Source organism: Fringilla coelebs (genome assembly GCF_963513975.1).
Source record: "Fringilla coelebs genome assembly, chromosome: Z".
Lineage (NCBI taxonomy): Eukaryota > Metazoa > Chordata > Aves > Passeriformes > Fringillidae > Fringilla > Fringilla coelebs.
Window position 1 is genome coordinate 1,526,346 of NC_140031.1, and position 18,681 is coordinate 1,545,026.

At 42.1% G+C, this 18,681-nt stretch overlaps 1 protein-coding gene across 3 annotated transcripts in view; it reads left to right on the top strand.

Moving 5' to 3' along the window:
* DYM (dymeclin) overlaps positions 1 to 18,681 on the top strand; it is a 210,978-nt gene that overhangs the window by 165,197 nt on the left and 27,100 nt on the right. For all 3 annotated transcript variants that reach the window (XM_084224957.1, XM_084224955.1, XM_084224956.1), the window contains 2 exons: positions 1,869 to 2,051; positions 11,916 to 12,029. In XM_084224957.1, the coding sequence (XP_084081083.1) occupies positions 1,869 to 2,051; positions 11,916 to 12,029 (297 nt within the window). The remainder of the gene's footprint in view (positions 1 to 1,868; positions 2,052 to 11,915; positions 12,030 to 18,681) is intronic.

The following is an 18,681-nucleotide window of genomic DNA, read 5'->3' on the forward strand; positions in this document are numbered from 1 at the left end:
TACTTACATTCAGAAAAAAAAAAATCTGTAACCTTCACTGTCAAGTATCATTGCTAAAGAAGGAATTTTACTGGAATGCATGCGCGAGATATTCCTCTACAAACAAGAGCTCCAAAAAGCTTCCCCTTAAATCTCCCTTGTACATGTAGAAGACAAGGGTTGGGGATAACCAGACAGTAGTGTGGGAATTATGATGGGATCTCACTTCTCCATGGTCCTCAGTGTCACAAAAGAAATGGAGCAGCAAGTTAGGGGCATGGTGCTGTGTTCTGCAGGCCACATCTAGGAGAGGGATTTCAGATAAGGGATAGAGAGATAGAATAAAAGGGAATGGCTTCCCACTGCCAGAGGGCAGGCGCAGATGGGATATTAGGAAGGAATCCTTGGTGTGAGGGTAGGGGTCCCTGGCACAAGTTTCCCAGTGAAGCTGTGGCTGCCTTTGGATCCCTGGAAGTGTCCAAGGCCAGGTTGGGTGGAGGTTGGAACAGCCTGGGATAGTGGAAGGTGTCCCTGCACATGGAAGTGGTGGAGCTGGCTGAGCTTTAAAGTTTCTTCCAACCTAATCCATTCTGGGATTCTGTGAGCTACACTTCTAGGACAAAATGCACCTTGCTTTCCGTTGAAAGCAGTCAGAGCAAAGTGGTAGCAAAGAATTTTGGTCTTTTTTCATTGTCCTGTTTCATTATCAAACAGGATAATGAAAATTCCTGTGTTCTCTTCCGCCTTGGAGAGGGCATACATCTGCCACGTGACAATTCCTACAGTGCTGCTTAATAGTAGAAAATAACTATGTGCAGATTGAATGACAGCCCAACAAAATGCTGTAAGTACTGCCTTTTTGGGAAGAATTTAAGTGGCTTGTGATAACTCAGAAAATGAACTTTTTGGGCAGTCGGCAAAACGAAGTGTCAGTGGTTTCATTGTTCATACCCAGCAGAAAAGCTCAAGCTGGTTTAGTATGGTTCTTATTCTTGCCAGACATGTAAAGTCTTACAGTCCAGTTTTTGATGTGATGGAGACAACCTAAATGATACAAACAAGGTAGAAAAGCCCCTTTTTTACCCTATTCCAAGGTAGGACAGGCAACTCTGCTGTCAGAATAACTGCATGGGAGATATCCTGATGTGGGGCTCAAGGAGGGAAATCCAGGCAACTGGCAGGAGTTCACATGCCAGCTTGTTCAGCTTAGGAGGTTTGAGTTGTCAAATGCACTGGCAAAATGAAAAGCTCTGCAAGTTAATCTTAGTGTGAAGGCTTAGTACACTACAAAAGGAGATTCCTTTTTTCATTTTTACAAGTGTTCTTCAATGCCAAGAAAATAATTTTTGAAAAAAAGTCAAAGGCGAAAAGTCTGGTAACAGTGACAGATGTTGAAGTTTCAGTGATGTTTGAGACAGTCAGTTTTCCTTCTCCTGCCTTTGCTTTTCTCTTTAATCCACTGTTTTTTATTTCTGTTACTTTTTCCCCCTTTTCCTATGCCTCCTTCCTGCATAGGGACTCAACAGAAAATGTAATAAATTAATTATATGCTGAAGTGCTTTTATTTAGAATAGGAAGGGTTGAAAAGACTGCGTTCACTTAACCTGTATGAATCTGACTGACTACAGTATGGTAATTCTTTATGTCATGGCTCCTGTTGGGAGAATTGAACTATGAGGCTGAGTACTAGTATGATGCATTTCAATTAAAATTTTGGTGATTACTGGAGAAAATAGATTCCTTTCCAGACACATGGATGCCAGATTTGCTCACCATAGAGACATTACGAGCTAATAGCTTTATTAGTAATAATTACCTTTGCACTGCCTTTATTACTCAATATTTTACAATGGAAAAGGGCACACTGACCTTTCACTCCTTTCTTAAAGGCACAAGACCTGAATGTGATTGAGGAAGTGATCCGAATGATGCTGGAGATCATCAACTCCTGCCTGACCAACTCCCTCCACCACAACCCCAACCTGGTGTACGCTCTGCTCTACAAGCGTGATCTGTTTGAGCAGTTTCGGACTCACCCCTCCTTCCAGGACATCATGCAAAATATAGACCTGGTGAGTGATACCTCACTTCAGAGATGGTTGCACTTGGTTATGTGAGCTCTTCTTACTCCTGAGAGGTGGAAAATATTTATCACGTCTTACCAGCTTGTTTTAAAATGTTGAATTTTTCTTGTCTGTTTTTTGGGCCTGCACATGCCTTCTGGGCAGCATAGAAACACTGAGTGGTTTGGGTTGGAAGGGACGTTAAAGGTCATTTAGTTCCAACCCTCTAATTTCTATAACAGCCCTTTCCCACATCTTTAACTCAGGAGAATCAGTCAGATTTTGAGATGCCTCTGGTAAGAAATTCCCAAGCTGTGACACATCTTTCACCCCCCAAAGAGAGAACAACATCAGCTTCTCTTGACTGCCCCTTGTTAGAAACCTACCTCAGGGGAGCTCAGGGGAGCAAAAGCTAATTTTCATCATCAAACAATCCTTTTTTTCTCTTACTCCTCTCACCAGCCTATTAATGATTATGGGGAATTAATTTTAAATAACTGAAGAGCAGGCATTCAGCTGTCTTATTCCCTGTCTGTATCTGAATGTGTGTTGTTTCCACCTGCCAAGTGTTTTCTTCACAGCAGCCTTCCCCTTGCATAGGGAAACATTTTAGAAGAAAACAGAAGAAAATAGCTGTGGATAAGAAGCTGTTGCCAGTGTGTGTCTCTGTGCATTATGACTTTGGGAAACAGTTGTTAATTATTTCTGCATCTGATAGTAGTTTTAATGCTCTCATATAGAGAGCCTGAGCTTTTGCTAGAAAATTTGAAGCTTTACAAATTTTTCTCTGTCTTCTAGTCAAAATTTTCAGAGCTGAGCAATATTTGAAGCCACACTATGACCACTGGGTGCAAAATATTGGAAGGGAGGGCTGAGCAGTGTAGTAAGTCTCTGAATGCAGTGAATAACATATTATTGTGCCTAATAATCTACAGAATTTTTGGTTTGATCTGCTTTTAGTTACAGGAGAATGATAGATATCTGATTGCCCATAAAGAAAAATTATTTAAAATGTTGAACTGAAATCCTGCTCTGTACCTATTCCTTCCTCTGTTCTCTCTTCACATTTTCTGGTCATGCAAGAGTTTGGGGAGTGGAGAACTTGAAGCTCAAAACACTCCAAACTTTCAGCAGCTGCAGACTACAGGCAGCATGATACTGTCTGGATGATTAGAACAAGATGTCTTCAAGTTGTGTAAAGAGGATATGGTGCGCTGAAGATAACAGTTGTCTACATTCCTGACTGAGATAGGGACCTTCTTTGGTTACTTACCCACATCCAGGGTAACTGATGGTAGCCAGATCCTTCTGCTTGCAGCCCTGTGCCTCCCACAGACAGCAGCACGTCCTTTCCTTTGTAACAGTTAAATGTAGGTTTTCCTCAACAATTTAAACAATTCCTCCCCAAAACTATTTAATATTGGGTTACAGCATAATGCCAGTTACATTCAGAAACTATTTAAAGCTTTCCAAGGGAGCATGTTGAATTTTTAAATAGCTCCTTTGTTAGAGAAGTGGGGACGTCAAAAAAATAAATTTTTAAATTTTTTTTTTTTTTAAGTGTACCTGTCACCATCTGGTAAGTGGTAAGAGCTGTCAGGCTTGTAGATCTGAATAAAAGATGAGATTCATCTGACTCCTTGTCTACCCTGTCACGTCCTGTACTTCATACACAGTACTGGCAGCACCATACAGAACCAGTCATTGTCGTGTGTGCTACAGCCAGAATGTTCTAATTGGTCTTGCTGTCCCTTGAAACAGTGGCAAATCATGTCAGCTTTACTGTACACATTGCAGGGAGCTTGTCTGGGAGCCATGTGGGCAGGATCTGAGCAGAACCAAAATGAGTTTCTGTCTCCAAGAGCTTACCAGGCTTTTCTCTGCAGTGGTGGAGCTGGGAGCTCCATCCTCACAGCTGTATGAGACGCTGTGGATATCCAAAATGTAGCTGTGCTCTCAAAGGAGTCAGAAAAGAATCTTAAAAGATTTGGCTCAATAAATTTCTAAAGTGTATGTTGCTGAAAGCTGGGAGGATATACTCATGGAGAGGATCTCCCTATTCTTGACCTGCTCTTATATTCTTATTTCAGCACCCATCCCAGCCTGTTTTCAGATAGAATAGTGAGCTGGCCAGGCTTTTCCTGTGACCAAGGCTGGTTATTCAGAAGAGGATGGATCCACCAGCTTCCTTTATATTAGGAGGCTGTGTTGGCTTTCAGGCTGTTGTGATCAATGAAATTTTGTGGCCCAAATTGTATAAATTGTAGATAGAAATGGTAAATGTTGCGACTTTTGGTAATGCAAGACTGGTCAAGAAAAATTCCCTTTCTGAAGTTCCCCAAGTATGTCTGCAGGGGCTGTGCTACATCCTGACTCCCTCTCTTGGTACTTTCTCTGGTCATAAACAGCAATGTTTGGATTATCTGTACCCATGCTGCAGTGGAACCAGGAGTGTAATTATTGACTATGGCATGTAGTAACAGGACAAGGGGCAATGGCTTCCCACTGCCAAAGGGCAGGAATAGATGGGACATTGGGAAGGAATTCTTGGCTGGGAGCATGGTGAGGCCCTCGCACAAGGTGCCCACAGTGGTTGTGGTTGGCCCATCCCTGGAAATGTTCCAGACGAGATTGGATGGGGCTTGCAGTAAACTGGTCTAGGAGAAGGTGCATTGGGTTTGGACTAAATGGCCTTGGAAGGTTCCTTACAGCCCACACCATTCTGGAATTCTATGATTCCAATCATCAGATAAGCTCTAGAGATTCATGTGAGCAGTAGGTGCCTGCTATGCACTGTATCACTCTGACATCCCTCTGCTCCAGCAAATTCTGCCCACCAGCTGATGAAAGATTCTCTGACTGTAAACTGTAGTCCAGATTTATATTTCATAGAAAAATACTAACAGACAGTGTGATAATGTTTAATGCTGCAGAAATCAGACCAAAATACAGAGCACGTAAAATCTGTAATGAGTTTTGGACACCAGAAGAGTTGCCAGTTTGCCTTGTCAAGAATGTATAAAATAGATATGACATGTAAAGACTTAAAGGCTTATTTTTACTCAGTTGGACATAATGTACTCATCAACCAAAAGGAAGCTTGGAAGAGGTGAAAAGGCTAAAAATTTGAAGCAGAATTAATTGGAGAGTGTACTGGGGATATAATAATGAGTAGTTGATGGTGCAAATAGAAAAAGGCATCTGCTGCAATTCTGTGTGTGTATACAAGCAAAGAATAAAGCAAAGAATAACCCAGAGATGTCCTCTAAGCCTAATCACACTGGTGACATCTTAGTTGGATTACTCTGGGTTTAGAATCTCTGAACCATTTAGGTTGAAAAAAATTTTCAATACCATTGAGTCCTCCATTCCTCAGCACTGCCCAGGCCACCACTGTCCCCTGTCCCCAGGTGCCACAGCCATACAGCTTTTAAACTCTTCCACAGACTGGGGACTCCACCACTGCCCTGGGCAGCTAGCTGTTCCAGAGCTGGACAAGCCTTTCCATGGAGGAATTTTCTTCAACATCCAACCTGAGCCTCCTTTTCTCCTGGCTCAGCCCCTTCCCAGCTCCCTCAGCCACTCCTGGGGCCCCAGCCCCTTCCCCAGCTCCGTTCCCTGCCCTGGACACGCTCCAGCCCCTCAATGTCTCTGAGGGCATTGAGCTGTCCCCACCTCATTGAGGGCCCAGAGCTGTCCCCAGCACTGGAGGTGCCTCAGCAGTGCCAGCACAGGGGACAGGCACTGCCTGGGGCTGTGTCACAGCCTGGCAGGGACAGCCCTGGGGCCACTGCCCACCAGGGCACTCTTGTGCTCATATTTAGCTGGCACCATGTAAGAAATTCCAGGTAGAAATAAGAGCTGTAGAAAACAGAACCTCTGACGGTGCTGATTTGTTAAAATGATGTTAAGTTAAAGGTATTTTTCAAATAAAATGCTGCTTTGAAGGGAAATGGAATAATCTCTTTGACATACTTGTGGGTTCACAGGAAAGACTTTTCCAAGGTTAGTAATAATGAAGCACTGTGGTAGGTTTTCAGGGACTTCAGCATTGGAGACCGCTGGGGTTCGGCAGCATGGCAGTGGGGCAGAGGACAGACCAGCACAGGCACAGGTACAGGCACAGGTAGATGTGGGGATGCCTCACAGCTGCACCAGAGCTCAGAGCAGGGCAGGAATTGCCTGGGTTACCTTTAGTACAGACCTGGCCACATTAGCTCTGGGCTGTTTCTCAGGATTTGGACCATTCAGTTTACTCTGGAGATACACATAATCTATGTGTGCTTCATCACAGGCAAAAATGGGTGAATGGATAAGGATCTCAGTATAGCAACCACTTTTTATTGAAAACTACTTATTTACCTCCGTGTTTTTATGAATAATCTAAAAATCACCATTGCCAACTGATTGGGAACATATGGGAACCATTAATGCTGTACAGAAGAAACTGAAATTAAAATACCTTCTGCTTCCTATTACTTTACCTTGCATTTTAGAAAGCCATTTTAGTAGGAGATAGTGCATCTTGCTTATCTAAAATGGGATATTCTTCTTCTGAATGGTGCACAAAGAGGAATGCTGTGGTTCCTCTTCTGGCCTTGTGCAGAAATATTTCATCTGAGAGCTGTCTATATGCCTCCACTTCAGAGGTGGTCTGTAATTTGGTCAGCCGCTTCAGATATGTCAGGAATTTGGTGGAGACTCTTCAGTTATCATTCCTAAAGATGTGTTTGGTTCATGGCCACGGCGAGAACTCCTTGGCTTTCACTGCTCTCATATTTCCTACAAGCAAGCAACTGATACCAGGTGGTGGAACAGGCCTAACTAGGAGCTGCTAGAATTTTGTTTGCAAAATACTCTGATAGACATCAGGAGGTTGGGAGCAACAGCTTAGTGATGCAAAGGATTCAATTGATGCAATTTCCTACAAGGAATTTAATTCTTCAAAGACATTTCCCTACTAGATTTTAAAATCAATCAAGTTGTCTTCACTCAGGCATAGCAACCCCTGTTGTAAGACCTTCGGGACTTAAGAACTAATTTTTTATGGCTTTCCTTAAAATTAGAAAAACCTTGATCCTGCTGATTACCAGAGCCTGGCTAAATACTCGTAAGGTTTTGGTGGGTTTGGGTTGGGGTTTTGTTGGTTGCTGTTTGTTTGCTTTGGAGGGGCTCTTTTTGCCTGGTTTTTTTTGTTCGTCACTACTACACTCTTGGAGTGGAGAGCAGAATACCCGGAAAAGCTCATGTGTCCTTGAACATGCTCCTCATTTCAACATGGTTCTGAAAAATACAGTACTTCAGGTTTGCTGATTAACCTCTTGTGTTTCTCCTGTTATTGAATCACATGAAGCTATTTCACCCTTCTTAAATCAGCAAGGGTTGGCTTTGCCTCTCATTGGCTCCAGCTATGACTACAGGATACCAAATGTAGCTGTGATTTATGTTTCCCTATGGAAGCTATTTAGTTGAAGTGTTAATCCTGGGGTACTTTACAGCAAGAGGTTTGTTTTCTTCTTTTCTTCTCCATTTGGTGTGCCATCAATACACCATATTACTTTCCCAGTGATGAACGTGGCTGGAAATAAAATTCTCAAAGTGTTTCCTTCAATCACTTTCAAAGGGAAACAAAATTGACAAAAACAGGTTCAAAACTTACTCATCTTTTGCCAAGTGATTTTTTCTTCTGTCTTTCAGAACTGACCTTTGCAGTTGCGGGCAGAGGAGACAGCAACATGTTGTACTGTTATTTTTAGCTGGAGAAGAAGGAGAGGAGTTGTCATGTTGATTAGGCAGCAGCACTGCCTGGGCTGCCGCAGGCCTCACAGCACTTCAGCATCTGCTGATAGAATCCAAGTGGAGAAAACATTTTGCCCTTGATAGCTCTGCTGTTGGCATGCTGTAAACGGGAGTATTTTGTTACTTCACCTTTGCAGCCCAATTGAAAGCAATAGTTGGGTGAAAGACACTGTGGTTGTTCCCTCACAATCTCAAAAATAATCTCCAAAACCTAAAATATTGCCTTTAAATGAAAAATGTTTCTAAATCATTCTAATCCTGTAGTATTTTAATCTCTGGCAATACCTTGTAAGTTTACCATTTAGAAAACAAAAGGAGAAAGTATGAGTTTCTCATGGAAAATTGATCTCTAGGAAGAAACTCTCATTGCAGGAGTGGGGAGGCCCTGGCACAGGTTTCCTAGAGCAGCTGTGGCTGTGCCTGGGTCCCTGAGAGTGTCCAAAACCAGGCTGTATGGGGCTGGGAGCACCCTGGGGTAGTGGAAGGTGTCCCTGCCCATGGGAGGGGTAGCCACTGGATGATCTTTAAGGTCCCTTCTCAACCAAAGCATTCCACAAGTCTATGATTAAAACCAGTTTTGGAAATCACTATAGAAAACTACATAGTTTTTGTATAGAAGTATTAATGGTATTTTAATAGAAACCCTGGCAAGGCCTAGGTGGAACTGGAGACGGCCAAACCAGATCCGCTGTGCTCATACCACAGGTCTGGGTACCTTAGGATAGACTAAGGTGCAGCTAGGATTAGACTCTACACAGGGCAAGGCTCTCCATGCATTTTATCTGGACAAGGATCAGATGTTCCTGATGAAGGGTTGTCTAATCCTGGATTAGACATGGCTTTTAACCTCTGTTTATATGGAAGCCAGAGTGGAGAGAGAGCTCTTAGAATGGGTTATGTGGCTTCAAGGAGAGGCCTCTCAGTGCTCAGCATGACTAGGAAGAGTAATTCACAGCAACCTGTGGAGTTTCTTCTTACTCTTCTTTTTAAGCCATCTTTGCAGTTGTTTTCTTAGACCAGTTGCCCAAATAATTAAGAAGAAAATTAATTTTCAGGGTATCAGGAAGACATCATCTCTCAGCCTTGTTTATTTGCCCTAAGATTTGGGGTTTTTCTATTCATACAGTCATATGTTCAGCTGGCTTTAAAACATGTACTAAAACCTGAAACTCATTTAATACTATTCATCCAGCTTATTTTTTCTGGTTCATTTTACTTTCAATGGGACAAGGAACAGAAATCTGTTGATTTCAATTTTTATTTTAAATTCACCTCTGTTACTTAAGTGTAGAGGATAATTAAAGCTCTTTCAAGGGAAAACGCTACTCTTCCTTAATATGATGTTGAGCTTTTATATTTTTATATCTGACTAGATTAGTAGGAAAAGTGTTAGACCCTCTGCTACAGGGGTGGAAGCTTGGGCATGAGAGACATAATACTAGATGCTTTTTGGTTTTATTCCTGATCTGGAGCTAGTAAGAAAATGCTTTCTTTAGGATCTCCTCTGTATAATTAATCTTTTATTTTTCTTTTTGCTTTTCTGTTTTGTTGCTTCATTGGGATACTCATGGGTACCTCACTGTCTCTTTGGGGTATTGTGCTCTCAGGGTCCAAAAGGGAGGTACTTCATTTCTGTTTTGTTTGAAGTAGTAAGGTAAATAACTCCTAGAGATAAGTACCATTATTAAAGTAGGTATTTTTAATTTTAGTCATCAACTACACATCAAAAATAGCCATTCTGAGTTCTCTAAAATGCTGACATAGCCTGAAAATACTGGAAGCCTGTCTTGCTTTTGTTCTTTTGAAATATAACCCAAAGAAGATTAGTACCTTTACCACAAAAACATAAGTCTTTCAAAAACATGTTAAGATTGAAGGGTTTGACTTCCCAAAATAGGAAATGTCAGAATTCAGGGAGTATCTGTGAGCTTCATTCAGTTTTTTTTATGTGTTTGCATTATGATAGTATTTTATTCTTTTGGTTAAAAGCTAAATATTAAATTTTGCTTTTGTTGTGGTTTAGCAGAACTTAAGCTAACAAGGCAGTGCCACTGGGATGGATTCTCTGCAGGAGCCTGCCCTTAGCAAAGATGGGTTTCACCGGTGATTACTGACAACAGAGGGGTGTTGAATGCAGGAAGCTGTTTTTTTCTTTCAAAGTCTGTGGGCAACTTGCTTGTTCCTCTGTGAGCTGTGTATCCTTCACCAGCAATTTGTCCCAAACTCTCTGCCAAAACCGTGTCAGCCTCACTCTGAGGTCCTCACGCTCTTTGCACAAGCTGTTTCTTGCTTTTTTACTCTGTTATTTCTGGTCCCTCCCTCCAGCTCCTCGTCTTATGAAGTCAGCACATCTTCCTACTCCTTTTTTTCTAAGGATCAGAGATCACAGTGCTCCACTAGGTCCTTATCTCTAAGAATGTAAAAGCCTACCTGCAGCATCTGCCAGAGGCAATGAAATTCTCCCTTTCTGCTCAAGTATGGAGATAATCATAGGGACAGCACAGAATATTAAACCTGAATTTTCTCTTGACTGGTTTGTGTACTTCTGTTGTTAGAAACAAAATAAAACAGGGAGAAAAACCAAACCAAACACCACAATCCCATGACAACCCCAAAAGGAACTTCCAACAACTGTAGTCTGCCTCCGTCTCATTCACTTGGTGCAAGAGTTTCTAGAGATCCCAGCAAATCTTCCAGCTCAAAACAAGGGCTGGGCTTTCTGTGGGGGAAGTCGCAAACAGGAACAACAAATTTGAATCTCACAGTAATCAAGCCATCAGCTGTCTTTGTTTTATGAACAGCAGCTGAGCTGGGAGGCATAATTAGGGTAATGGTTTCTGGCTCCAGCTGTGTCTCACTACAGAACAAAGAAAGCTCAGCAGAGATTTTGTAGTATAATGCACTTTTCCCTGCTTCTCCTTGGGAGAATTATCGAAGATTACTCGATGGACTGGGACTGTGATTTAGATACAAGTGAACATCAGTATTTTTCCACAGAGGGTGTTGAAAGCTCACAGGATTTTGCAGAACCTGCCATCAGCATTGTGCTTGCCTCCAGCCCAGGGGTAGCCAGGTGCTCTGGTGTAGACAGGCTCTCTCAAGTGCCTCTTGTGGTACTTCCAGAGGATTCGAAGTAGGTGTTGAAATTTTTCCCCAGTCCCTTTTTGTGTTTTGAGTCCTGGATCCCTTGTGTGACTAAGGAGTTTCCCTGGGATAAGGGATGGGGTTTGCAAAGTATGTTCTTTTTGGATGAAAGGAGCTATAGAAATGGAAGTTTTCTGACGTCCCACGTGGATAACTGCCAGTGGGATGTCTGCTTCTGCTGTGACCCACTGAGCTTGGAGAAGGATAAAAGTTAAAGCCTGACCTAAGTAAGTTCTAGCTAACAAGGACCAGCTGGGTCACAGAAAAGGGGGTGGGAAGGGAAGTATGGGGAAAATGAGCTTGGCTTTACCAGGGAAGATGACAGGGAATTTGCAGGATTCCTTAGGCCTAGAATTTGGATGTGGAAGGTATGTGTGGTACTTGGGGTGGATGCTGGGTGGAAGAGGAGCTTGGTGGACTTCCTTCTTACCATCCACTTGCTGTGGCTTTGAGTGCTAAACAGCTCCCAGGAAATGTAGTCTCTCATATTGAGATACTTAACAATTGTGTTAAAGCCTTTTGTCCAGAAGTCAGTGAAATTATAATGATTTTACTTTATACTTTACAATGTAAGTAAATTTCTGGCTCAAATCATAGACAGACTGGAAGAACTCAAAAGCCTGAATGGGCAGAGTGGACAGAAAGAAATATAGGCGTACAGTCAGTGCACAGTACTTGAAAATGTAAATTTATTAATTCAGCTATGTGTATTATATTGTAAAATCATCTGTCTGTTAAAAATGACTGCAGGAGGATGCTGAGAGTTGTGTTAATTTGACATTAACAAAGTCTCCCTGGCTGTGACACAGGCAATAATGTGATTATTCTTTAAGAAGTACAGTGATGCCAAAAAAAATGATGACAGCTTTGTGTATGAATTGATCCAAAGATCTCTTCTATTTATTTATGTGCTGTGATGTTTCATTCCAGGTGATCAGCTTTTTCAGCTCCCGATTAGAGCAAGCTGGAGCTGAGCTGTCAGTGGAGCGAGTTCTGGAAATCATCAAGCAAGGAGCTGTTGCTTTGCCCAAAGACAGGCTAAGAGTAAGTGCTCAAGACCTCATCACTCAAAGTATACTGTTCCTATCAATTACACATATATGCCCTTCATATCTGTAACTTAAAAAAATCATCTCTCCTCTCAGTAGTGACTGATAAGTGATTACACTGTTGATTGCCATATGTGTATGTTTTCATTTAAATTCCTAATTTCTGCTAAGTGTTTGGGTGAGTTTTTGTGATTAGTTATTAAATTGAAGTGTGTGGAGGAATTAAAATTTGCTGAAGCTAAGGTTTTCTTCATCGTATCCTGAAGATGCAGGCTCCTCTCTCCTCTCTGTTGTTTGGTTATACTGTAACCAAACACTGGTAATTCTCTCTTTTGATTAATTTCTTTTTCTGTCTCTAATGTTCTGTTTCTGTTTCTAGCGTTCTAGTGCACCTCTGTCTTGGTCTATATTAAATGCTATAAAGATAAATTTAGAGGGCTTTAGTTAAGAATTACCCAACCTAGTGAAAATCAGTCCAGGACCTGTAAGTCTGGTCAACATGATGATGAGCTTTCTATATAATCCTGAGCAGTCCCCTCCATTACTTTCTGAGAACCTCTCAAATCTCTTGAGGGATTTACCAACTTGACAGGTTTTGTGAGGCTAAAATCCATTAACAGCTGTGTGATGTTTAAATACTGCAATAAAGAAATCTGTGTAAGTGGGTAAGTAAGCAAATGGGAGCTGTGTGTGTTTTTTAAACAGGATGAATCTTGTTTCTCTGTTATGCCAAGTATATTTGAAATACTGTCTGTTTTCTGCAGAACTGTTTTTGTTGCTACTCTGTGATAAGAAAGTGAGAGCACCATTTCTTTTGTGGTAACTTTAGTAAAATATCCCCTGATAAGGCACACTGAGTCTGTACAGCCAGTGGCAATGGCTGATAATTTATTTATATGCTGGTAATTTTAAAACACCCAGTGGGAATTTTCTGGCTGGCTGCATATACTAATGTCTTTCCTGCAGTTCCCTGTGTCCCTGAGATGGCACATCTTCAGTCACTCAGACTGAATTCCTTCAGGAGAGGTTGGTCTAGAGTCCAAGTCCTGAGCCGCAGTACAGGAATAGCCTGAGTAACACCAGAGCAGTTGTTGGGTCCAAATCCAGCCCTTCAGGTTGTTCTTTCTGTGTGATGATGCTGTGAATGCAGAGGAACACTGGAACTTTGGCTGTTTCTATGACAACTTGTTCTGATGTGCAGATAATTAAAAGCTCTTATGTTGAGGCTACACCCTTCTTGACACAGAGCCATCACCAAATCAACTCACTGCTTAGAAAAAAATGAAGGCTTTCTCAGTTGCTGAATGTGCCACATTGACTGATGTCAGGCCACAATTTACAGAAATGCTGTTTCTGGAGTGAAATCCTATCAAGTTTCAATTTTCTGCACTAACGATATACAGTATTCAAGGTTGTATGTTTATATTGCCACTTAAAGCAACAAACCAGTTGTTCCTAGCAGTTTTTGGTGTGTGGCAAGCTCTGTAAGTCCTCAACAAATAGTCAAGTACTTCCAATTTTAAGGATGCTTAGTGTTGCTTGGAGGACTTCTCTTTCCTCTGGAGTGCTTGAGTTTTGGGACAGACTTACAAAGGGAAGCCAGCCTGGCACATCAGTCTTCTGTACTGACCACTGACAACTACTGGGTTTTGTCTTTTTGTTTTCCTTTGGTTTCCTTTTTTTTTTTTTTCTTTTTTTTTTTCTTTTTTGTTTTTTTCTTTTTCTTTTCTTTTTTTCTTTTTTAATACTTTTGCTAAGCAGCAGTTTTGCCAGAGCAGGTTACTTTTCCATGTAGAAAAGGTGACATTGATTTTGGGATGGGATATTTATATATATATAGGTATGTATGTATGTATGTATTGTCATGCATCAATCTGTACATGCAAATAACATCCTTCCTTTGCAGAGGTAGTGATGAGGAGCAGCACATGTTTCGCTCCTATAGAAATGGCCTTGTGAGTCTGTGTGCCTCTCTCTTAGGAGTCTCCCTGTTCTTCAGGTCTTCCCACTTAAGTCTGAGGTTTTCAGGGGAAGCTATTCTAAAGCTCGACAAACTCATATTAAGATCAGACTGAAGATACAGTTACACAATAGCTCTGGCAACTGAGGCACTTCAGCAGCTAAGTGAAGGAGAAAGCTTTAATCCTTAGGTCTTTAATGACACTCTCTGGGCAAGTCTGGATGGGTGGGAGCAGCCCTACCCACTCTGGCTTTGATGGCACCTCCTGTCAGGAGCTGTGCAGAGCCACAAGGTCCTCCCTGAGCCTCCTTTTCTCCAGGCTCAGCCCCTTCCCAGCTCCCTCAGCCTCTCCTGGGGCTCCAGCCCCTCCCCAGCTCCGTTCCCTGCCCTGGACACGCTCCAGCCCCTCAGCGTCTCCCTTGTACTGAGGACCCAGAGCTGTCCCCAGGGCCAGGGGCAGCTTGTGCTCAACCAGTTTGGACAATGTCTGGAGGAACTGTGAATCTGTTGCATCTGTGTTGACACAAACTACACGTAATTCCAATGTGCAAAGCTGTGGAGTTCAATCCCAAGAATATATATATATGTGTGTGTGAGCTTTGCAGTTAATTGCTAACTAATTTTCAAGCCATCCTTGCCTTTTGCCACAGCATACTGAAGTGCTGTAAAGTACAAGAGACCCTGCAGAGATATTATTCCTTCCTCCTAGAAATAACCATCTTCAGCTGAAGCACTCTGGGGGAGGCAGTTGAAGCATGGATATGATTTGGAAAATGAGGGCTGAGGCAGAGTTTTTACTCAGTCACTTCCCTGCAGCTCAGACAATGATGTTTTTTTCTCGTGTGTACCTAATGTATGCACGGATGTTTTCAAGTGAATGTTTTCAAGTTGCTTATCTTGGCCTTTGTCGAGGAAGTGAGCATTCAAGAGGTGCTACATGTATTCAGTTCTGAATCTGTTGCTCAGCCCATAGTTCAAACATGAATCAACGTCAACTAAAAATAACAGCACTTAGAGCCACGATCCTCATCTGCATAATGGAGCTTATCAGTTTGGGAGAACACCCTGGTGCTCCTGCTCTCTTCCACTGTGGGAAGCAACACGGGATGCAAAGTGAGCATGGGTGGTAGCAGTAGGTCATGGATAAATATATATATGTGTGTGTGTGTGTGTCTGTGTCTGTGTTAGGAAAGATATCCTGCATTTTCTTAGCAAATAATTATTGGGAAATGGGAGATCTAACTCAGATTTTCCTTCCAGTCCTGGAGCAGTCTGACTGGAGACAAACAATATAATTAACATTATTTTAAGCATATGCTTTTAGCTGTGTACTGTGGAAGGCCAAGAAAGTCCAAGCTGAGCAATTAGCCTTTTAGAAGACTTCTGCGCAAACAGAGAGATAAAGGGCAGGTGCTGAAATCAAGAGCTGGTTATTTCTCCCTCAGTCTGTGGGAGGAGATAAATGAAGTTAATATGCCCGGGATGGAGGCAGAAGCCATGGCGTGGAGATAGAGCTGTCTCCTTCGCAGACAAGCAGCCCACAATCCAGGCTCCCTGCTATATTGCAGAAGCTTATTAAAGGCAATTTAGAGATCATAGTGATAGGTGAAAATTAGCCTCATTCTTTCTTTATATTTTTTTGAAAGTTCTCAGGCTGCCTTCCTTCCCTTTGGTGACCTATCTGTACTTTCAGGATTAGGAGAGTGAGAGAAGCGGGACTGTGTCTGGAGCCTGTGACTTATCTCAGGATTTCAAGGGGAGTTAGCCAGCAGATAACAACAACAACTCTTCTGCAATAAGTGGGAAAACTTGTTTCAAATGCCAGCTAGTGACTGGAAGCTGACATTTGGTTTTATGGAATGATCACACTTGGGAGGCCATGTTTAATGCTTTATAAAAGAAAAGTTCCCATTACCTAAGCCACTTAAGATGGAGATTTGTTTTTCATGAGCATTTTCTGATCTGCTTGTGTTTTTCCCCCACTCCTTTTCTCCCCATGTCAATGAGTATTTTGTCATCAGTGTGCACCCTGTCAGATGTTCTTTGTGTGCTATGCAGACATGCCATTATGCCATCAACTCTCACGATTTTGATATGGTACAAAATTTAATATTTATTGAAGTGCATTTGAGTTCGATGGGCATTAAAATTTCACAGAATATGTAAAAGGAGCAGAGGTAAAAGCCTTCAGTCTCTTGACAGAACAAGTTTCACTTTAGGTGTTAAAAGCACTTCTCATAGGTTTCCCCTTCTATTAACAATGTACTTCCAACTCCATCAGCTTCCATTTGTTTCACTGAAAAAAGCTGCTAATCACTGAGGCACCAGAGCACAGAGGAAGAGTAAATTGTCATCATGGTGATGGCAGATACTGCCTGGGAGGTGGACCAGAGTAGCTTTATATCTCTGGCACATCACCCTGGGGAAGCAGCACCAGAAGTTTAGCTACAAAAAATATCGTAAAAAAGAAATGGTTGTTGAATGAGGTGGCAGTGAATTCAACAGGGGATGTCAAGCGCAGGTGCTTTGGTAGAATCACAGATTCATTTAGGTTGGAAAAACATTCCAAGACCGCCAAGTCCCGTCATTTCCTCAGCACTCCCCAGGTCACCACTAACCTATGTCCCCTAGTGCCACATCCACATGGCATTGCTTTTAAATTCCTACAGGGATGGGGACTGCAACACTGCCCTTGGCAACAAGGGATTGACAGACCTTTATGTAAAGAAATTTACCCTGATGTCCGCCCTGACCCTCCCCATGCCCAGCCTGAGGCCGTTCCCTCTCCTCCTGTCCCTGTTCCCTGGAGCACAGCCCGACCCCCCTGTCAGGAGCTGTCCCCTCCTGTCAGGAGCTGTGCAGAGCCACAAGGGCCCCCCTGAGCCTCCTTTTCTCCAGGCTCAGCTCCTTCCCAGCTCTCTCAGCTGCTCCTCATCAGACTTGTGCTCATGGCAAATCAGAAATCAGGAATGGCCGTAAAAGAAAGTGCATGTGAAGTCCCCAAAACCAAAGGAACCTAAACGATTTCTTGGCTTGGGTACTGAGATCTCTTTGAAAGAATTTTCCTACTTCTGCAGATGCTCCTCCCAGGGAGGAGACATCATCTATTGATCAGTCAGTGGTGTCATCACACCTTCAGAGGGACAGGACACAGGCAACCCTGCATAGCACCCCAGGTGGCAAAGAAAATCAGAAGTGTTCCATATATGTGCACCTTGTTGATCCAAAGAAACCATCCATTGCCTCATATTCTATTAGAATTGCTCCTGATTGCAGGGTTTTTTTTTTCCCCACAGTCCTGCTGTCCTTAGTCCAGAGTGTTTGGTATTTGGCCACAGTAAGATGCTGGATTCAGGATCCAGAGCAGTGGTCTTTAGTAATCCAAATTAAACCTTCGGGGCAAATCTGTAATTGCTTTAAAAGCTATGTACAGCTCTGTTGTGTTTGTTTTACTGTTGTAGCACTTTTGCTGCTGTGGAGTTTTTGGTGAAATAGTTCACAAATTAGGTCTGTGTGACACCATAAAGGGGTAGGGACAGAGGAGTTGCAGAGACCAACAATTCCATTACAGAGTTCTTAGGCACAGCACTAAGCAAGAGAGACAGAAAACTTCCTTAAAAAATAAATTCATCCAGTTCTTCCTGATACTTATCTTTTTCATTTTTTTTTCTGGCTCAAAGGTCAAAGTTCTTATTACAGTGGAAGCTGATTGTGTCTAATACATCCTTAGGTCTGACGCTAGGCAGGCGTCTACAACACAGACTTCCTTTTGCTGACCCTCAGCTGCTGTTAACCCTTACCCTGAAGAAGATCAGATTAGTGACAGAAGTATAAGAAAGTTTTAAACAAAGTGCTTTTTGGGCCTTTCCAGAACACTGACCATATGCTAAGAATAAGAGTATTTATGGATTGTATATTTCCTTTTGACAATTTATACCCTCAATTAAGATGTCAGACTTCCCTGCTTCCGTGAGCTGACCTGTAAGTGATGGACAATAACTCACGTTTCTTTTGAAGGCATTTGTTTTAGAGGTCAGCTTCTCAGAGACCTCGAGTAGTGAAGAATATACTCTGCATCCCTTGAGAAATATTATTTTGGGTAATCAAAATTCCAGGGGGAAAAAATGATCTTGAAAGTTTTGATGGGCTTTGTGGTCAGAAAATAACTTATCATTGTGAAACTGTGAGCAATCAAAGACATGTCTGCACTCAGCTGACTCTGGGTAATCTTACAGTGGGACTATAAACCTGTCTGTCTGTCTGAGCCAGGGCAAACCCTTATGCAGGTGCTTTTCTATTAATGTAAGCCTCACTACTTAAATTGGTGAGAATGAGTTGAAACTAAACTGGATGACACCACTTTATAATAAGTATGTCCAAGCAGGAGTTTCTATCATTTAAATCTGCTTAATTAAATGGTGCAAACTTGTGTGTAGGCAAGATCTAAAGTATGTGAAAAATACTATGGAAAAACTGTGATTATTATAGTGCTTGAAGTTAGATACTTGCTGACATAATGCATTGTATGGGAACTCTTGGCTTTGTAGTTTGAAACCTTACAGGAAGAAAAATAACGGCATCATCCCAGAAGGGAATGAAAGCTTTGGGGGTTTAGTTCAGAAATAAATTCCACCCTCACTTTGAAGCATTAATATGATAATTCACAGAAATGTGACTTTAGTAGGAA